The sequence below is a fragment of the Vollenhovia emeryi genome, unplaced genomic scaffold (assembly GCF_000949405.1).
Source record: "Vollenhovia emeryi isolate VEMERY1.0 unplaced genomic scaffold, V.emery_V1.0 DF939235.1, whole genome shotgun sequence".
NCBI classification, from domain to species: Eukaryota; Metazoa; Arthropoda; class Insecta; order Hymenoptera; family Formicidae; genus Vollenhovia; species Vollenhovia emeryi.
In genome coordinates this window covers 63,822-87,196 of record NW_011967131.1, presented here as the reverse complement: position 1 = coordinate 87,196, position 23,375 = coordinate 63,822, and the positions used below count along the sequence as shown (strand labels likewise).

At 33.7% G+C, this 23,375-nt stretch overlaps 1 protein-coding gene and 1 pseudogene across 2 annotated transcripts in view; both read left to right on the top strand.

Annotated features, from left to right (window-relative positions):
* The first annotated feature begins 2,325 nt into the window (after nt 1-2,325).
* On the top strand, nt 2,326-19,704 carry LOC105560230 (annotated as a pseudogene).
* A 2,227-nt stretch (nt 19,705-21,931) lies between these two features.
* LOC105560231 (ABC transporter A family member 1-like) overlaps nt 21,932-23,375 on the top strand; it is a 16,524-nt gene continuing 15,080 nt past the window's right edge. Inside the window, exon 1 of one of the 2 annotated variants that reach the window (XM_012009153.1) lies at nt 21,932-21,946. Coding sequence is in view for 1 of the 2 variants with exons in the window: in XM_012009150.1 (XP_011864540.1) it covers nt 22,561-22,576 (16 nt within the window). In the remaining variant the exon portion in view is untranslated. Of the gene's footprint in view, nt 21,947-22,402; nt 22,577-23,375 lie in introns of those variants that run through there. The other variant, XM_012009150.1, reaches the window with a different exon arrangement.

Here is a 23,375-nt window from a genome sequence, read left to right as displayed (position 1 = left end):
TACGCGCCAAATTTAAAATTGGCTTTATAAAATTGCAAAATCTTTCCACGCGATTAAAGTACGCAAAGACCAAACCAGGGATGGTCTGCTTTATGTAAAAAACGAACGGCAATTAAAAGTATCACTTTTCAAGAGAAAATTGATAGCTTTTTCGATATTTAGCTTATGATGTCTCGATAACTGTTTGTCGGAGGGGAAAGTAGTACGGGACTTTTTTCACTTGATTTGATCTTAGGAATATGCTGTTGCAATAGTGCTCCAATTATTGAAACTTCTTGTATATTGTAACATACACAAAATTTCCATGCACCATACACAAGTATACAGAACTGTGTAGAATTGTATACAATTATATAGAAATATACTATGTAAAAATGTGTATGGACATACTTGACGTACATTTTATATAATTCTATATATTTATTCATGTTCATGCATAAAAAAATTTTTAGCGGATTTTATCGATAAAAGAGGATTCAGAATATGGATCGTTGTCTTGGAATCACAAATAAGTTGTTATCGTTGCATGGAGTTTCCGTTTCCTCGGTGCGGCCATGTTAAATTATAGCGATGAGAAATCATGTATGATTTTGTCCCCTCGCATTCATGAATTTTTTATTTCTTGATTTGCGAATCGGCAAAATTTATTAGATTTTAATTCGCTCGGTGTAAACTAGGTCACTATATTCCGTGTATCAGAGACGTATATCATATAAAAAAAATTAGAATTATCGCAGCAATAATTCACAGGCAAATACCTTAATACTATTAAGAAATAATCTCGCTAAGCTTGTCTTTACAAACTACAGATCTTAACGCATTGCTAACACCTGGAAATTATTTAATGAACAGATAGAGAGACAAATATAAATAAATAATATGTTGTAATAACAGTATATAATATTGTATAATAGTAAATCATTAATAATGTTGTTATTGCGTACTACTTATTTTTATTTCTCAGATACATCAATAAAGAAGCTACATTAACACTGACACACATTTCTTTGGCATATTCAACTCTATTATATGTAAAACTGCGAAATTATTATTTTTGTAAAATTGAAGAAATAATTACAATTGAAGACTCGATGAACTGAGTACGTTGAATGAATAGAGTATGTTTGAAGAGACTTTTTTAAAAAGAATTCAAAGTAGATATAATGTTAATTATTTAAAGGTTTATTAAATTAATAAATTTGCGACACTCTCATCATTATTTAAAATTGAATACTTCAGAATTTCAAAAAATTTTCAACTAAAATTTTTAAATTTAAAGTAAGCTTTTTAAAGATTTATGACGTAAGTATATAATATACAGTTCATTATATTATAATATAAATACATGTTTGTATTGAAATAACAAAATGAGTCAGTCGATCAGACAAAACACGTAATTGCAATGTATAAGAAAATTACAACTTGCAATATGCAATTGTGTATTTTTATGTGTTATTTTAAAATTTAACGCATTGTTTTGCATATTAAAATATTAATATTCTACCAATCGGTGGAGCAAATTTACTTGTTTTGCGATCCACTGGGCGATTAACATAAATTGATTTATCTATTTTGCACTACGCCACACTTTTCTTAATTAATTAAAAAAACGGTATTAAAAGAAGGAGAAAGGGAATTAATCTTCAAGGGAAAAAATTATGCTCAGTGCTCACAATTAGTTAGGCATAATTTGAACAGTGTTAAAACACTCGAGAATAAATTAAGTCTATGAAGGATTATTTTGTACGCGTTGTGTGTGTTGCAGTGACATACAGGTCAGTACGACGGATTGTTTATTTGTGCAAGTGCACATGGTCATTCATAACTTCGGCAACAGTTATCGCTCGATATAATCCACCAAAATCTACGCAGTTGTGAACGACCATGCGCGCCTGCGTGAATAGGCAACCAGTCTTTCTGACCCATATATCGTTGCAACACCCTGTACACTAATCGGATTCTTTAAACGTAAGTAGTCACGAGCGACTAATTAACTAAAGAAAATATTGAACGCTTGGCTGTATTGTTACTGCGCGAATTTATTGTAGAGCAAACGAGTAAGGAGAGTAGAGGAAGAAAATACGAGGAGGGGGCATGCGTCGGCGCAGTTGTTTGGGGCAACAAAGCTGAGAAATCAATAAGAACGCGGCTGTTTTGCAGTTGCAGACTTAAGCCAACGGCACACGATTCTCCTGCTGGATTGTGAGCAAGAGCCAATGAGGATGCAGTGTTTTGAATCAGGTGACTTGAGGCTAAATTCTGATTGGCTCTCTTGAGCCGGAAAGTCCAGGAAGAAAAATAGCATCGTGTGCCATTGGCTTTACATCCGGAGTTTAGTTTCGTCTCTTTGTTCATGCGTTACTCGTTAAAGCGAGAAAGTGTGAGACACGTTGCTCCTTCATGGAAACATCAAGTGGCAAGTGATGTTCAATCAAGGCGACAGTTTATAATGCTTTTTATTTTCAACTGTCATTCGCATTTGTTTATGCACATGCACGAACAATATGAATAATAAAAATTGCTCTTTAATTTGCTTGTTGCACATGCATTAATTTCTCCTCACGAGCTTTTAAATGCAATTAATCGAATTAAGGGAAATGCACAAAAAGCATCTGCAAAATAAAATATTACTGTTAATTACGTTGCGCTTGCCGAGCCTACGCGTGTCGCATTTGCATGCGACCACGCCCTTGTACTCTAGGGTCGCAGAAGAAATTGCCTAACAGTCCAACACGAGGTTTAAAAGTGAATTCAACTACGTTTCTTTAGTGAAAAATTAGAACAGTGTAACGTAAGCGTCTGAACGTAGTGACAGCTCCGAAACAAATCCGATATCGATTTTCCGATCGATAGGCTCGTCGTTAAGGACACGGATCGATTCCGGGCCGTCTCAGCGCGGGCGTAACAATATTGACAGTAGTATCTTTATTAAGAGTGGCACTTAAGCGCCATATTCCATTACACAATGTAATGCAGAAATACATATGTGATTGCAGCATACACATAATAATTACTTTATATGTAGAGCATCGTGTCATGTACAAATATACCTAAAGTGCTTAAATCGATTATGTTAAAATTAACAATTAAAGTTGAAATTAAATTAAAAAATGATTTGTGTAAGATCGACTCATTTTTCCCGGTAAAAAAGTCTTTATGCATGAGCATTCATAAATATATAGTATTATATAAAATTATACATCAAGTGTGTCCATACATATTTTTACATTGTATATTTCTATGTAATTTTATGCAATTCTACACAGTTCTATATATTTTTAAATAGATTTATACATGCTTTTATATAAAATATTTGTGAAAGAGAAAGAATTGCTTACTATATACAATGACTTTGTACATACAATTGTACACAATTATATAATTATAAATAAGTAATTTTTCACATTAAAAATTTTTCATATAAAAGCATGTATAAATCTATAAAATTATACAGAAGTGTGTGGAATTGTATAAAATTAAATAGAAACTACAATGTAAAAATATGGATGGACATATTTAATGTATATTTTTATATGATTGTATATATTTATTCATGTTCGTGCATAAACATTTTTTTACTGGGTTATCTTTGGTAAAAATTATTGTAACATCTCTTTTTAGCTTATTTAACAGAGTTGGGAAAGTTACTTTATAAAAGTGTCTAGTTACAGTGTTTGTCGCTAAAAATGTAACTAGTTACAGTTTCAAGTTATCAATTTTCAAAAGTAACACGTTACAGTTACAATTAGTCAAAAAGTAACGAGTCGTTACTTTACAGTTACTTTCTTGCAATGAAAATAAAAATATCAAATCTGCATTTTAAATGTAAAGCATTGATAAAGGCGTTTATGCGCAAATGCAAGGCCTAACGCGATCTGTAGAAGTTTAAAAAATATATAAAGTAACTATTAAATTAGTCACTAGTTATAAAACAAATGTAACTGAGTTAAGTTACAGTTAAAGACAGAGAGAAAGTAACGAAGTTAAGTTAGAGTTTCCAAAAAAAGTAACTGCAGTAACTGTAACTGTAATTATAACATCGTTACAAGTAACGAGTTATTTCCCAACCTTGATATTTTAATATATACATAGTCTATACTGAAAAATTGGATCGAAATAAATTCCTAAAATAACGCAACAAAATGTGAGCTTTTATTCCCGTCTTTTTCAAACATTGAAATTTCATCGCCATGTCATTTATCGATACTTCTGTTCCCTTAGATGACGAGAGAGTGAATACATGCAAAATGAATTCGTGCGCGCTATACTTTTCCCAACTGCGGGGGATGCTCATGAGGAATTTCCTGTTGAAGAAACGCGACAAGTCGAAGACGGTTATGGTATGTCCAATCTAATTTTAATACACTAATGCAATTAAAAGTTTTCATCGTAGCAACTAACGAGTTATCTAACGTCTCGGCGATGATCGTCGCTACTTGTCGTTGCGCAGGTATATTATATAATAAAAAAACTGCGCAACGACAACTAGCGATAGCGACAATCATCGCTGAGATGTTAGAAAATCCTAGTACTGAACACTCTCAATTACTCGGTGTGATTTTTATTTACCTGGCAATCCTTGGAGGAATGTGATTAAATAAAAAATCGACACCTACCTCTCGTGGAAAACGTTTTGAGGCATATGCTAAATATATATGATTTCCATATGATTCAGCGACCTACACTGGTTGAAAAACGAATTACAATGTTTCGGCCCCGGATTTCGGCCCTTTTCAAGTATTCTTAGTGATATGATAATTTACCACTTTATAAATATATATGCCATATACCTATTATATGTATAGCCAAAGCTGCAGAAATGTGTTGCTAAAGTCATTCTTGAAGATATTCTTTGAGGGGTAATAGCTGCGTATTGAAATCAATCGGATTAAAGTAACGAACTCAAAAGTTCTCGTTGTCACATGAGGAACACATTGATTAGATTAGATCCACATGCATATATATATGTATATATATATATGTTAATTTATTAATTATTACTCGCCTCTTCAAAGAGAAGAGTTTAGAAATTTATTTTTTTGAAGTCGCTCGGTTCCTTTTACCAGAACGTTATTCATAATCAGTCATTTACATAAATGATGTCATGATTTTTAACGATGCTATAAGATTCATCATAATTAACTGCGCATTAATTTGATCCTAAATCGACATTATTTAATTGTCTACAGGAGGTCCTTTTACCCCTCTATTTCTTTGCGCTTTTGATCCTGGTGAAGGTTATAACACCCAACCCAAACTTTCCTGCGATAACGACGCAGAGGCACGAAGGAGATATATTCGAATTATTCGATGTTTACAAAAACAATACGATCGCTGTGGTGCCCAGGTCTGACGAAATCCTTGTGAGTACTAAAGCCTGCGGTCCATTCAATGTCGCAAATGTTTCAAAGAGTTCATCTCCCCTTTCTTTCTTTATTAAAAGGAAGGAAAAGAAAAACTCTTCGAAGCATTTGTGGCAAGTCTGGCTGAGGTAATATTTTTCGCAATAAATTTTCTGTGTTAAACAACATATAGCCAGGCATGATCGATTGCTTTGCTTAATCAAATGTCTATAAAATATTAAGATAACTTTTTAAATATTTTGTACATATTTTATAAATATTGTGTGATGTCGGAACCAAGCCCGTCTAAATTTCGAATCGATTTCTACCTCATTTCGATATCATTTTGGCTTTTTTCTTACTGGGTTATGTAATTTTATTTCGATATAAACTGCTTTAAGGGACGGTCTCTCTGCCGAATATTGTGAGATATCGTGTGACTAAAAATTAATGATGTATGTTCTAGAACTTTTTAAACTCCATGACTAACCTCTGGCGCTCTATGCGGAGTGATTCCAATCTCTTAAACTTCAGGATATTCGATACGAAAGATGAGCTGCAAGCAGAGTACTGGAAAAATCCCTACAGTATACCTTTAGCAGTTATCTTCCAGGACCCTCAGCCGATATCACGGCGTCTTAAGTAAATTTTTACATTGTTTTAACTATTAACATTAAATTTAGAATAGAGAATGCACCATTTTTTTGAAATGCATGCAATGATTTATGAAAAAGAAAATTTGTTAAATACTTTTTGTGCCATTTTTGGAAATAAGATATCAAAGATTTTTATAATGAATAGGTATCACATGGAGAGATAAAAAAAATGGTTTTTATAAATAAGATTCTCCTTTTAAATTCTTTTTCACAACATAGAGGAAGTATAAACTTAAGGTTCCTGATCCCTTGCTGCAGTTATCCTTGTTCCCTAGTAGCACAGTGCATTGGCTAAAGATTGGCCCAATACAACCAAATATTGGGCCGATGTTTGATCAATGCACTGTGCTACTAGGGTTTGATGACGTCAGAAACAACAAATAGCACCCTGAGAATTCTTACGTGCCATTTTGCAAATAAAGAAATATTTGGATGAAAGAATACTTTAGATCGCTTTAGTTTACTTGTAAAATATTTCAAAAACTCTTATCGTTCGACAGCCGTAAAATATGATATGATACATTTTATTTGAAAATGGCACGCAAGAATTCTCAGCGAGTCATTTCTAGCTTTTGATGTCATGAAATAAAGACAACACAGTATAGGGGCAGGAGCCTTTTTTTTAATAATACAATAGAGTCTGAATAATATAACATGACTTTTTAATTGATTTATTATTTTATAATTATCTTAATGTTATTGCCTGTTTTATCGTTATATTTGTCAAATAAATTTTGTATAATTTCAGCAAGTAAATTTCAGAATTAAATACAAAAATAAATAAATATTGGTTGTGATTTTTCTTTTTTTCTATTTTGATTTGACTATCGGAAAAACCTAGCTCACAATCAGTCGTTAGCTTTTTATTAACATATGATACTTTTTATATTGTTCAGATATGAAATTATGATGAATCCTTCATATAATTTGGACGTGCTGCCATCGCCAAGCGAATTGTATTCGATTCCGAGCAGTTGTCGACAGAATTTTACCGGGCAATCCTGTCCCGTTAACAATTACTTGCATTCCGGTTTCTTGGCCTTGCAGACGCTAATGGATATCACAAAGATAAGGGTGAGCCCATGAAGTATATTATATGTCTATTAATTAATTTCAATTTATTTTATGAGTCACGTTTTTTTTGCTTCATTAGAAAATAAATCTAATTTGACAAATGAGTTTACGGATTGAGGCCGAAGTTACATTTTTCAGTTTGACATGAGAACTTCCCACGTGAAGATACCAGATATTAAACTCGTTATGTTTCCCAAGGAAGCGCATACTGCCAGTAAGTAATTTTACCAGAAATTTTTCGATGTACTTATTTCGCTATATACACGGCGTTCAGTACGATAACCATTATAATAATTATATAACCTTTTTTAGACTGGCTGTTGGTCTTTAGAGTTATTATTCCGCTTTTCATGATTTTCGCGCTTTCACAATTCGTCACCTACCTTCTCAACTTAATAGTCGCCGAGAAGGAGAAAAAGATTAGAGAGGGAATGAAGATGATGGGCTTAAACGATTCTGTGTACTGGTAAGACTGTAAATTTACAAGTGATTGCGTCGAATATTGATTTTCAGCTTCAGCGACATATGATTTTCAAAAGAAATAATTTAAATAAAAATGTTTCTAATAATATTCTCTTGCAGCTAAATTATATTTCTTTTCTTTCATAGGTTGTCTTGGTTCATTACCTACAGCGTCATTGCTCTCTTCTTCTCTACCGTCGGAGTAATATTGCTCTTCTCGCAGTCAATATTTCAACACACGAATTTCCTGCCGGTTTTCCTCTTGATGATTCTATACAGTTTCTCCATGATTACGTTCGCCTTTATGGTTACACCATTCTTCGATAAGTCGAGTGTAAGTAATTTTTATCAGGATTTTTCATATTTATAGCTTAAGGTTTTTATACCTAAAATATTTTAATTTTACTTCTACGAAATTTGTGATATTTTCAAAGAGTGTATCTAATCAATTTTAGATTAGCAAAGAACAGTAGTATAACTTATCTATTTTCTTAATCAAGAAAAATTATATAATACGAGCAAGAAAGGTGGGAGACATTCTGAAGTATCTAAAAAGCTTCCTTGTTAATCGAGTCACTTTTTTTCCTTTTAGAAATAAGGATACTAGTTATTAATGAGTTGAGGGAGTATCGCGGTTGCTGTTTTTGTAGAAATATTTGCAGGTACCTTTTTATTTGTTTCAGACAGCTGGTATCTTGGGAAACTTTGTTGCCGTAATACTGAGCGTGCTATATTTTATCCCAGTATTCGTGAGTGATTCCAGCCCAATCGCATATTGGTTGATTTCTTTGATCAGCCCAGCAGCCCTCGGCTTGGCAATGGATAAGGTAAGTCTCAAAATGCCCCTTGACAACAATTTACTTTGTGGCAATTCATTCTACTCTTACATAATTTTGAAACAACCTGACAATAATAACAGCGGTTTGTTTCATTTATCAAGAAAAGACTTGCAAGTGTTTTATACTTGCGGGTCACAAATGTGGATTGTTTATGTACATCGTATTTCCTAAAAAGCTTGGCACTGTGTCGCTTAGGTTGTGGTGATGGATCTACAAGGTAAAGGAATAAATTGCGACAATCTCTGGTCTGGTCCAGGGATTCCTTTTGCCGGCAGTCTCATCATGATTACTCTGGATATCTTTCTATACGGCTTTCTAGCCTATTATCTCGACTCTGTGATGCCAAGTATGTTCTCTTCAATTTTGTCACAATTTACCGCAACACTATGTTGTTCCGAAAATATTCTGATTATAAAAAATACAAAAATGTCCTAACATTCAAATAATTCTCGTGAACAATTTATTTGCACTGACAATGAGTAGAATTTATTTGCGTTTCTGAGTAGGACTATACATATAAAGATTAATTTCTAGGTGAGTATGGAACCAAGAGGCCACCTTGGTTTTGCTTTTTACCTGGATTTTGGTATCAAAAAAAGGTTCAAAGTGTGAGTTCTTCAGAATACGTAAAAATATAAATAAACTATAAATCTCTCTCTCTTTTTTTTTTCTCTCTCTCTCTCTCGTTGTGTGTATGTGTGTGCGCGTGCATGCGTGCATACGCGCGCGCGCGCGCACATACACACCAAATATTTATCGGATTTTTAACATAAAATTATTATAAAAACTCTTTACCGAGATTTTATTGACGTGTATGGACTATTTAACATATCTTAAAATAATATAAAAATCCGAGAAATTTTATACATATAACAACGTGTGGGAGACATTCAGAAGTGTCTAAAAAGCTTTCTTGTTAATCGCATCACTCTTTTTTACTTTTAATGATAAGGGTAAGTACTAGTTATTGATGAGTTGTGGGAGTGTCACGGTCGTAGTTTTCATAGAAATATTTGCAGGTTGTACCGTCGTCGAACAGCAAGTCAAACTCGTTCACTCCGGATGAAGAAACAAATCCCGACGTGGAGCCGGTGGTGCGCGATATGAAGAGTCGCGAAGCGATCAAGATAGCCGACCTTCATAAATCGTTTCACAAGTGTAGGGATCCGGAGATTAAGGCGGTGAATGGCGTCAGTTTAACTATTTACGAGGGTCAGATCACCGCCATCCTCGGTCATAACGGCGCCGGCAAGACCACCCTCTTCAATATCCTCACGGGCCTGACAGCACCTACATCCGGCAGCGCCCTTATATTCGGCCAGGATGTGCGTGATTCCAACGACATGCGGGCGATACGCAGAATGATCGGGGTTTGTCCGCAACACGATATCCTCTTCGATTTGCTGACGCCACGCGAGCACCTCAAGTTCTTTGCCGCAGTGCGTGGCATCCCGCGCTCGATGATACAACATGAGGCACGTAGAGACTACAAAAACATCTATATACTTCATGTTTATGCGTCTAATGAAGATCAGCATTTTTATTTGTTGTACACAACAAAAATTCATACAAAGATTACACGTTTAATCTCTAGGTGGAGAAAACCCTGAAAGACATCGATCTGGTTGAGAAGGCGGACTCCTTCTCGCAACACTTAAGTGGTGGAGAGAAGAGAAAGCTGTCAGTGGGAAACGCTATCATCGGCGATCCCAAAATTATTATTCTCGACGAGCCTACCTCTGGGGTGGATCCTTACTCGAAGAGACAGCTATGGTCTCTTCTGCAGTCGAGGCGGCAAGGGAAGGTGATTTTGATGACAACTCACGCCATGGAAGAAGCGGACATACTCGCCGACAGGAAAGCAGTAATGAGCAAGGGGAAGGTTAGATGTTGCGGCAGCTCTCTGTTTTTAAAGAACAAATTCGGCATTGGATACCATTTAACGTAAGGATGCTACTAGTATTTATATTACATTAACAGAAAACATATCAGTTATAAACTTATAAATTGATCAGTTTATGAAATTAAAATTCTGGCAATTTAAAATCTCAATTTGAAACAACTTACGGAAAAAAATATTTTCTTGTTTATTTCTTTAAATCTCTTATTTTAAAGAGATTGATTAAAATTAATTTAAAATGGTTTGAATTTAAAAAATAATTTAATTCTACAGTATAAAAAGCATATGCAGTAGTACAAAGTTTGGTATAATATTTTATGTCAACGGAATGGAATTACAAAGCGTATATAATTTTCCGTCAAGAATATAATAATTTAATGAATATTGTTTTGCAATTGTAGATTAGCCCTAGAGGGTAATGCCAAGGAACGTGCTATCGGCGGATTAGTAATGTCACACGTGAGCAAAGCGGAGAAGGTGAGACGTCACGGTCAGGAATTGAGCTTCACTTTGCCTTACAACTCTATAGAGAAGTTTGCACCCCTTTTCTCCGCCATCGAGCACGAGATTGAGACTCGTACAAGTAACCTTGGCATTAGCAGCTATGGTGTATCGATGACCACCCTGGAAGAGGTATTCTTGCATCTAGAAAAAGAGGAGGAGGAAGAGACCGAGTGTGCAATTGACAACCTGTCGAAAAAGATGATGCGCAATCGCGCGCACAACCGATCACTTTCGTTGCAATCCGAAAGCGCGTCGCATCAGAGCTTGCAGAACGAGGCAGAAACCGTGCAAGGCGACAGCCAAGAGCAAGGTGTGTATATCATCTTTTCTCGTACGTTTTTCATCCTCGGAGCTGTTGCAAAAAGAATTGTAATTCGTTTAGTTTTTAAAAAATAAATGAGCGATTTTGTTATCTAATTATTAATCAATATTATATTAAATATTGATATCACCGTAAACTGTTATTCAACCATTGGTGTAATGATATTATGGAATTATTTAGCGAACGATTTGCCAGACGGCACCCATAATGATGGAAATCCACCTGTGCTCGGTCTCGGCTTAGATCCTATCAAGATTCGTCCTAATTTTTCTCAAACTCTCTACGCTATATTACGTATAAGAGTACTCAGGCTCTTTAGAAACTTACAAATGCTATTATGCACTGTTATCATGCCGGTGATTCTGACAGTGTTCGGTTTCTACGTGAACAGCTTCAACAAGGTTGATGGCAAGACGGAAATGCTACAACTTAATAGCCGTAAGTGATTGCAAAATATGACATAATAGCTCGGCTCCTTTTTTCATTCGCATATCAAGTTACTTTCGAAACAAATACCGTCAATCAGTTCTTTAAAGTACGATATTCCCAAATGAATCCTCTTAATTGACATGTTATTTTATAAAAATATTTTTGCAAAGATGTAGAAAACTATTATTTGTTTTAATACGTGTCCACAATTTTACGGGTATTTTTATAAATATAGACGTTTAAAATTATTGAAGTAACATATGCATGTATTATATCTTGAACGTCACAGAATTAATAGTTGGTCCTGCAAGCCAATCAGGTTTATAAATTTATGAATAATAGTATGTAAAAAATTTATTTTACTGAAAAAGTTGTTTTGAAAATTTGTTAAACTTCTTACTATATTTGGAAAGGCAAATTAATTATAGAATGCTTCTTCTTTCTTAGGTACATACAACGAAACCAAACTCCTCTATCTAAATAAAACTTATGACGATATTACCAAGTTGATAGACAGCATAGCTCAAAACGTACAGTACATCGAAAAGTACGATGGCAATTATACGAACTTAATAAATATCGCGCCACACATGGCCGCCTTGAACATCACCGACTTTAATCTGCCGCGACTTAAGCTGACTGTCGCATACAACGATACAATGCAACACTCTCTTCCGATACTGATAAACATTCTTTCAAACGCTTATTACAGGTAAGTTTGTGAGTTTTCTGATAAAAAAATGAGGATTCAGTGGTTTTAAAGTTTATTTAAAATACGAGAGTTTTTAAAGATCAAAGTTGATCCAAATGTGTTATATTTTGTTGTGAAACATTTTGTAAAGTAGAAAGTCGCAAAAAATCATTATTATAAATATTAACATACAGTAAGAACTACAAATTTATTTCTTTGAACATATTTTAAAATTTATAAAAAACATAATTTAATTTATAGAAAAAGATTACAGTTTATTACAATGTGAATTCATATACCGTTTCTTTCCACATTTGTCCTGCGCGCAGGACGGTATATGAATTCACATTTTAAAACTTACAAGCAGAGGCTACTTACATCTTGCCTTAGGTCTGCATTGGCCTTGTGTGTCGTTTAGTTTTATTGAGGGTCTTACTTTAACTCTATTGATTATAGTTTATTTGGATATAATAAATTCGCTACAAATTGAGTAATATTTTTACGAATTTTAATTTTTTATTTAGATTAATCGGAAAAGGTAACGAAGCTACGCCGATTGAAGTTTTTACGCGACCTTTCCAGCAAACATCGCAACAATTAAAAAGCGCGGCCAGTTACATTATAGTGCTCGGTATGGTTTTCACAGTGTTGCCGAGTAGTTTAGCAGTGGACATGGTTTACGATCGTGAGGTAGAAGTTTTGCTTTTAAATCCTAGCTGTAGATTATACAGATTATGTTTCAACTTGCCCTCCTATATTTTCCAGCTGTAGATTTTCTGTTTAATTAGAGAATATTCGTAATATAATATCGTAATATATAGATTAAGTATCCTAACAACATGCTAAAAATTAAATAAAATATCAGTAAATATGCATAAAAGGACATGTCGCGGATCTTTCGCATTTTGGCATATGTTGTAAAGGATGAAATTCAGACAATGAGTAATTTTTAGTTAACTATTATGTAGTTGTAGGGGTTGCGTGTAGTTTTTGAGATGCATCACAATATTGAGATAATTATTTAGTCTAGTATACCTTGATACCTATACATCCTTAAGATTACAACCGTGAATAACCTTCAGAAAGTTTTAGCCGTCGCTCGTTGTTTGTTAAAATGTTACAAAGAAGTTTAATGATTCCGCATGGATTTCTCTGCTTTAATTAATAGCGATAGCGATGTAGAACTGTACGACGATGAAAAGTAGCTTTGTCTCAAAAGCAGGGGTCAGTGTGGGATGGACCTCGCTTCGCGTGGAAGTCGCAAATTCCACCAGAGTGGAGCCATAAACTGACCGAAAACCTGTTTTCAGTCTTTTCTGTCACTTTTGTTGACTTATAAGGTCACAAGCAAACTATAACAATAAGTAACATGGTATACAAATATTGTTCTTAATACAATATCCAAGTAAAAAGTATTAAAATTTTCAAGCTTCAATTTGTTACATCCCTTAAAACAATGCCGTCCCACACTTGATTCTTGCAGGGAATTATTCAGAAAAATCTTCTCCACAACATATCTAATTGTAAGTGGCGAAATTGGTGAGGTGTGACTTTTTATGCATACTTAATATAAAATATCTATTAACGCGAGTTTTCTTTAAAATTAAACCAGAGAATTTCTTTCGTCGGTTTTAAACGAGGTGAATGTTTGTTTAAGCGGGGTTTGATATTCCAAATCTTGATGCATATACATATCTGTTTAAGTAGAATAAACTTAGTGAATATAAGTTTAATGTAATGTAACGATGTTTTTTTTCAGTGAAATTTTATATACAATATAAATACTTTTCAGGTCAAAGCGAAGAGTCAACTCCGCGTGAACGGCCTGTCGTTCCCCATGTATCTTCTTAGTTACTTCATTGTGATATTGGTCCTGATGATTTTCATCTGTCTTCTCATCCTAAGCAACTTGTTGTTCTTTGACGTGCCTTCTCTACAGCAAACACCGGCCATAATTTCCCTCGTCATTCTTATCATGATCTACTGCCCATTGTCTATCTTGTTCACTGCATGTCTCAGTTACAGCTTCAACAAGTTCGAATCCGCGCAAAACGTATTGCCGTACGTTGGGATCCTCTTAGGGTTTATACCGTTTATGATTGTCATGATCTGCGAAATACAAGGACACGGTAAATAATAGTAATTGACGTACTGTGATCATCTTAATATTTTCTTTTAGTGGAAGGTGTTAATTTCTAATTCGCGATATTACTCAAGGAATGAAACCATCCTAATATTTTGTATTTATTCTTGTCTTTTAAAAATATTACTTCCAATCTGAATAGCGAATCTGATTTTGAAAGAGTCTGCTACAAATTTTATCAATAGAATGCCAGCAGAATCTATAATAGAATCTGGTAACAGAATATAATGACAGATTGACTGCAAGAACTGACAATAAACAGAATCTGCCATTTCGTAACCATTTAAACGATGTATTTCATTTAAATGGTCTTCACCAACAATCTGCTGCCAGATTATTGGCAGGCTTTTGTATATTTCGTCAGCAAAACACAAGTTTAATGCAGATACAGATAATATCAGATTTTTTGCAACATTTGAACAAAAATCTGCTGCCAATCTGTTATCATATTGTAGGCAGTTTACTTTTTGAAAACCTACAAGCTATTGATTTTAAATATCAATTTCTAACTTACGGTATTTTTTATTTAAACCGTTTACATATTTTTTCGCTTTACCTTAATTTAAAATATCGAGATTATAAGCTTCACAATTTTTTTTCTTGAAACCTAATGTATTCACCAAGACTGCTAACATTAAAATTATAAATCTGTTACACTCTATTGCTCAAGGTGGGACAGTTTTCGTGCTGCACGTGATCTTTTCCCTATTGGATAGTATGTATATGCCGTATGCGGCGGTACACTATGTGGATCGCGTTTATTCGATGTGCTCTATCAACGCCGCCTGCCACTACCTTACCTTATCTGATTATCTCACCACGGAAATCATAATTTTGGCTTCTGGCGCGCTGTTGCAATGTCTAATTTGGTTATTCGTGCTATTCCTGTTGGACATCAACAAGAGCGGCGGCAATGTCAGCGATATCTTTAAACACTATTTCCTGGTTAGTGCACTTTAAACGTTATTACAAATTTAACATTATCACTTTAAATTTTTACTAACATTCGTATTTTTTTAAATATATGAAACATTCCTCATAGAAATGTAATACTGGGAAACGAAAAAAAGCACTGAAACACATAATGATTACCAAAATAATTACTGGAACTTACAATTAGTATTGAACCATTAGAAATTACTGATGACAGTAATTTTCTAGAAATTATTTCCCTTAGATTTCTGTAAGGGATGTAAAGCTATTATTAGGCACGGTATTGTTAAACACGATTTATACTCACACCCTGCATTCTGATTTAAATTATTTGATTGCATCGTATAGAAAAATGGCGAATTTCTTAATTGTTCTTTGTTTTTGTAATTTACATGTAGATTCTTTATTTGTTTATACGTATAATCTAAAATTATGTATAAAGGAACCTTATAGTACTGTGTTTTGTAAAATGTATGTGTATACTACAAATTTCTCAAGCACATATTTGTAACACGAGATGTTATCATTTCCATTCTTGTAGTGTGAGGGCGACTCCGTTCGTAAGGAAATTGTGGAAAACTCAGATATCGGCGAACACGAGGACGCGGATGTGAAAAGCGAACGACAAAAGGTTTTCGACTATGTCGTTTCGCCGGTTGTCGATCAAGAGCCGGCGCTAGTATTGCTTCAGGTAAGTCAGTACAGATTAAATTATTATCCAATATAATTTGAATAGTAAAATAGACAAATAGCCAAGAGTCTGTCAATGAAAACTTTTGTTAAGCTATCTAGACACTTTGTAAGATTTTGTTTGATTGAAATTATGTCAATATCTACTTCCTGAATGAATCAAATTGAATTTGTATCTATACATATAAAAAACATTATTCCGAGATATATCCTTGTACATCTTAATTCGGTACATAACAAAATTAGTTAAACCATAGTTCGTTTTAACTAAAAATGCAAAATTATTCTTGCCAACACGATCTTACGCTATCTCACGCGCCATGAAACGCACGATTGCAGAACCTACGAAAAGAGTACCGACACGAGGAATCAGGATCGGCCTGTTGGACGAAGCGCGAGGAAGAGACAAAGATCGCCGTGCGAAATCTCTCGTTGGCGGTGGAACCGGGCGAGATACTAGGTCTGCTGGGCCCCAACGGCGCTGGCAAGACTACGACGATGAAGATCGTCATTACCGAAGTGGCACCAACGAAGGGCAGGGTACAGATCAGCGGCTACGACATCAATACCCACATGACGGAGGCTTTCCGACAGATGAGCTATTGTCCTCAACATGACGCACAATGGAAGAATATCACTATAAGAGAGCATCTGCAGTGCTACGCTGCGATTCGCGGGGTTCCGTGGAACGAAATCGATAGGTGCGATCTTTCAATGCCCATTTAATAACACATTATAATTTTTTAACTGGAAAGCATATATAAAAGCATATATAAAATCCTCATAGAATTATAGCACGAGCCCCTTGTTAGAGCTCTGAGCTCCTTATTTCATGAAGTAATTTAGCAATCGTGCAAACCTTTGTTTTTGTTTATATGTAATTCATTCTTTTTGGGGATGTAACAGTTAACTCGTAAACAATTGAATTATGATGAACTTAAAAAATATTTTGTGTGGCATCAAAGTTTTATCGTAACATAAAAAATTACGGTAGTATTATTAATTTAAAAATATAAATACCTGTTTTTTTTATGTAGCAAATGTCCAGTTTCACGATTTGTAAATTAGTACTAGCTTTTCTATCATAGATAGAATATCACTCAGTTTTATTATTGTATGTATTACATATACTTTCCTTTCGTAGATACAACTGTTTAGTTTATTGCATTAATTATTACAGAATCGTGGATCTGTATTTGTCCGATCTAAAGATTCATGAACACGCCAACAAGCAAAGTCATGAATGTTCTGGCGGAACTAGGAGAAAACTTAGCTTTGCAATGGCAATGGTCGGTGAACCTAAGGTGATTCTTTTGGATGAACCAAGCACGGGCATGGATCCCAAGTCGAAGAGATTCCTATGGGACACGATTATCGCTAATTTTCAGGTGAGAGCACCATATGCTACAAGTCAGAGCTATACAACATATATTTAGTCTCGTTTTATCTAGTACATTTTTCTAAACGATATATTTTTTACAAGATTTCTATAAACTACCCACACAACAAAAATGTTACAAAGCTATCTTGGAGATATTTAAATATCACAATATCTGATACAAAAACTATTCAGATATCGCTTGGATAACTGAGAGATATCTTCCAGATTCTCAAAAGTCACGATTATTCCATCTGAAATATGATATCTGACTTTACATTAAGTATTAGATATCTATATTTTAGTAAAATCGGATATTACATATTGCAGAATAGGCAATGTGATAAATAAAATATATTTTTTCTTTATCAGTTCTGACATAAATTATTAAGGAACACGACCTCCATAACTCAGCCTTTACTTTTTATACTATTATTGTTAACTCTTTTCTTTTCATTTTCTGTCGTACTTTTTTGTCTGATTGTAAGTTTAGAAATCTTGTATTGAGGAAAAGTTGAATAATAAAAAATTATTTCAAAACAAAACAAATAATAAGAATAAAATATAAACAATAATTTTTTAAAAGAAATATCAGAAGTGTGATATCCTTAAAATATTCAGGATATACATATCATCTACGAGATATCTCAACTATGACCGGTGAAATAATATCTGAATCAAGTTTCAGATATATTTTGCTGTGTTGGTAATTGAAGAAAATAGTATACAATCAATTCGAGTGAAGAGAAAATAGAAAAGGATAAATAATAAATTGATAACAAAAATATCAGAATTACCAGAGTAACTTAATATACTAATATTTCTATAATTCACGTTAAAAGATTAAAGATTTCGCATTCGAGTATAAATTACATAGTAAATGTAACTTACATATTAAAGATTCTCTCTTCTAAAGAGTTCTTCAATTAACAGAGCGACAGAGGAGTTATATTGACCACCCATTCTATGGAGGAAGCCGATGCACTGTGTTCAAGAGTCGGTATAATGGTGAAGGGTGAGCTGAGATGCATCGGTTCGACTCAGCATTTAAAGAATGTCTACGGTGCTGGCTACACCCTAGAAATGAAGCTAGGTGGTGATTGTACACCGACATCCTCCAACGACAGGATCGCCAGTTTAAAGGAATTCGTTGCTAGCCTCTTCCCCGACGCGACTTTGGAGGAGAGCTTTGCTAATCGACTAGTTTTTGCCGTGCCTCAACATGCAGTGAAGTCGCTAGCTGAGTGCTTCACACAATTGGAGAAAGGTGAGAATAAGCTTGAAGAGATTGAGGAATTTCTTCCGAATTCAATAATCGGCTTGTCATGGGCCCCAAAAAAACATCAAAATCTAAAGATATTTTTTTATAGAAACGAGGAACGTTAAAGAACATTAGAACTAGAAAGAATTTAGAAAAAGCAGTTTCATTAATTTTTGTTTAACATTTGGGATATCTGAATTTTTTTAGTAATTTCGAATATCACTTTCTTAAGTGTACAATTTCTAAGTTGCAAGATTTTAAACTTAAAAACTTAATGCAATTAATAATAAAATAAAGATTTGAAACATAAAACTACGGTTTATTTAAAAGCTCTTTGATTAAAAGAGATACTTAATGACTTAAAATGCAAATTTTAAAGGCTTCGAATGTAAAACTTACTCACTTAAGAATGTAAAATTTCAACCTTATATTGTAAATTAATCGTAAAGGAAATTTTCAAAAATTTATTGAAAATGTCTGTTTGCAGCTAAGCTTGAACTGAACATAGAAGAGTACAGCTTCAGTCAAAGTACTCTGGAACAGGTGTTCCTCAAGTTCTCGCATTAGGACACCTCTCCAGAATGACGATGTGTCGTCGTTATGTGATAATCTCGTAATCAATGTCCGCAGAATAACTATTTATTTGCAAAGAAATATATTCAAACTTGATGTATTTAATTGCTTGGTTTCTGGAACTTGCTGTTTATATATTGTTGTAAATTGTGAAATAATATATAATAATATAAGAAAGTAGCGCCAAATTATGGCGCTCAACTATGTGCTCTTTGCGATTCGTCATACACTATTGTCATACACCAAGTGCATTTCAGTATAGTATAATAATAGCCCAGATAGCACAGTAAATTCGCAAAGTATTCTGCAAGTTTTCTCCCTTTCTGAATTGTAATTCTTCAAGAGTTCACAGAAAAATACAATAAGAATGATTACGGAAGTTACATGTACCATAATAAACTTCGGACGAATACTTTAAGACGAACTTGATTGTGGCTGGTTCTTCAAGAATTCTTCAGATATTCAGTTTTCTAATTCTGTAGATATTTTCTTTAAAATGAATTCTTTATGAACTTACGTTTACCTTTGTGCTATCTGGGAAATATATTTATTGTTATATTAATACATTATTATTATGTTATATTATTTATATTATTTATTTGCATTTTATTTATTTATTTATATTTTATGGTCTGTTATATGTCATATATGTGTATTATGTATGTAATAGATAATAATAAACATATGTATACAAAATACAGATTTGAATTATTCTACAATGCCGTATATCTGCTGCGTATCGAAGTGCTTTAATAAATTTGATCGGGGATAATATTACAACGTTCCCTTGAAAACCTGAGATTGTGTTTGAAGTGATTGCTTAAAATTCTATGTAGAATAAATCCAAATAAAAATAAAATCTAAAAATGCTTTCCCATTTTCAGGTTCACTTCGAGCCATCGGATATTAGTTAGCTTATGCTTTTATTTGAACTTCAAAAGAACTCGCACGGACCTTCTTGGGAGCTCCTATATCCGTCTTTTGAGAGCTCCCTGAGAGCTTCATTTAAGCTCGCAAGGAATTCAGAAATTATGTCTTAAGAGCTCTCAGCGAGCTTCAAAGTAATTCCCGGGAAGCTTTCACATAAGCTCCTTGAAAAATTTGTACGACCACTATTGCGAGCTCCCTGGAAGCAGCGACATGATTCGCATAGTTTTATTTGCGCTTGCAGAGAGCTCAGAAATCGTGTTTTGAGAGCTTCTTGCAAATAAAAATAGTTCGTGCAAAGCTCGCCGAGAGCTGCTCAATCCGCTTTCGCGGGATTCCTGTTTATAGTGATCACTATATATTTTATAATAATTATTAGAAACATTTAATTACTATTTTATATCTTGAAATAAAAAGTATATATTTTACGTATACAGAAATACACTAATAATAATAATTTCCAATAATTAGGTATGTGTGTGTGCAAGTTATCCAACGTAATTTTTATTCTATTTATAAAAATCTTACAGATATTTCAGCCCAGCGAAATAAACTCCCTGGAAGCTTGTTTTGTCGAACTTTGTAAGCTTCCTGGGAGCTCAGCGAAATAAACTCCTTGGAAGCTTAATCAGAGCTCTGTGCTGTGTGTGAGTTTCCAAGTAATGCCGATATGTGATTTGATACTTTTCCTCATTTGTATGTTAGCTTGTGCTCACAATCTGTATCATCATGATATTACTACAAAACATACGTCATATTTCCGTCAATATCGGAAGATCATGACATGATGATACCTGATCATCAGGTTTTGCTATCTGGGAGTAAGATAACGGTCTTTGTAGACGAGATAACCACTTTTGCTCGCGCCGAAAACAGGATCTGGGAAAATGTGATAAAAAACATATTTTTCCAGAGTATTTTCAATACTTGTAAAACAAACAAAGAACATATCGATCACTTTATAGCTCAGAAATAAAAAATTTGTGGTTTTCATGAGGGTTACATATTTTTCTAATTTGATACTATATTTTTTAAAACCCTGTATATCTCTGTATTCACCAACAGTTACATAACAACAATATTATAATTTTCCACTCGACAATATAAGTATAACATAACACATGTTGCACGTCAGTTGCATTGTTGAGTGGAAAATTATAACATTGGTGTTATGTAAGTATTAGTTGGTGTTTACTGAAATCCGCGTAAAGTACGATGTCGTTAACGTTTACAGAATAGACACCTTAGTCTCCCGTGATGAAAATTTTTCTCAAAATTCTTTATATAATTTTTAATAAGTTTTAATAATTTTTATACAAATTACAGAATTTTCCAATTTTTTTCAAGAATTTTTATAATTTTTTAGAATTTTCCAAATTTTTCATATAAATTGATACGCTTTCTAGAAGTGTCTAGAATCTTATAAGATATTGCAGAGATATCCGTTATCGCAAATTAAGTAAATGCAATGAGTATGTGTTACAACAACACGTATTTAGGTTCCTGGAAGTGACTAACTTATCTGATTAGGCTGAAAAAAGTGATTCATGTGCAATAAAGTCCACTATCGCACTATACTAACAATAGATAAGTCTTACCTCTCGGTTTCAAATAATCCAAAAAATATGGTTGAATATATTATAAATAAACCTCGTATTAAACAACATGACTGAAAATAAGTATTTATATGAAGTTGCCCACGCGGTAAATGTATCATAAAGAGAGTTCGAAGATATCTAATCATTAGATATCTGATTGAAAAAGTTTTTCAGATATTATTGGGATATCTGATTGAAGCTTCAGATATACTTGTGCTGGGTTGGTAAGAAGAAGCCATTTCTCAATTTATAGACATTTTATTGTTTACAATTATTCTAATTGTATTTTAGTTTGAATTCTATTACTGTATTTTATAATACAAGTATCTTTTTCAGGCAAACACAGTTAATTATATTATTATATTATATTTAGTTAAAATTTATAATGGTAATTATTTATAAATTTAATTAATTAATTAATTATTATTTAATTATCATATAATTTTTAATAACTATTATTTAACTGTTATATAACTTAGGCATAACTTGAACAGTGTTAGAACTCTCGAGAATAAAATCTATAAAGGATTATTGGACACAGTTCGATTGAGCCTTTAAATGTGAGCAGTCGCGAGCAATTGATTAACGCATTTTAACGTAAATTAAATATCAAACACTTAAGTACACTGCTACTACGCGAATTTGTTGTAGAGCAAACGAGTGAGGACAGTAGATAAAAAAATGTACGGGGAGGAGGAATGTGGTGACGCAGTTGTGTAAACTCAGCTGATAAGTCAAAACGAACGTGACTGTTCTGCAGTTGCAAGCTTACATCCGGAGTTTAGTTTCTTCTCTTTGCTCGTGTGTTACTCGTTAAAGCGAGAAAGTGTGAGATATCATGGAAACATCAAGTGGCAAGTGACGTTCAATACGCGACAGATTATAATGTTGTTTTGCTTCCTCATACAGGAAGCTTTGTTTTCATCCGAAAATTTTTTCCAGTTTTCAATGCCAATGGGTTTAGAATGTTTTAAAACGTCAAAAAAACACTTATTTAAAAATGTCTGTGTGTGTGTGTGTGTGTGTGCGCGCGCGCAATAATTGTTCGCGCTCTCACCTCCGCAATTTTTTATTTCCAACTGTCATTCGCATTTATAATTTACACACGTGCGCGAGAAAAACCGAATAATAATAAATGCATTTTAATTTGTTACAAATACATTAATTTTGCATCGCGCTTTTAAATGCAATTAATGGAATTAAAGGAAATTTACAGAAGATATTTGGGAATTAAGATTAATAGGCTGTTAATTACGTTACGCTTACCGAGTCTTCGCGTGTCACGTTTGCATTACGAACCTCGTGTATATAATATACTCGTATATACACACGCTTGTGTTAGAATGTTAGATAATGTCTTCTGCGACCTAGAAGTATATATATACTTACATATATATGTATAAGTATATATACAGGGTGTCCTGAAATTCGCGAATCAAAATACCATAGCAAGAAAGTCGTCGAAAAAATAAATTAAAAAGTTATTTGCCATTTTTCGTTCCGAGCAGTAGTTATTTTAGATAAAAAGGTTCAAAACAGGCCAATCATACATTACGGTTGAACGGAAACCTGTCCGTGAGTCGCGCGTCGATAGTGTTAGTGCACTAACACTATCGACGCGCGACTCACGGACAGGTTTCCGTTCAACCGTAA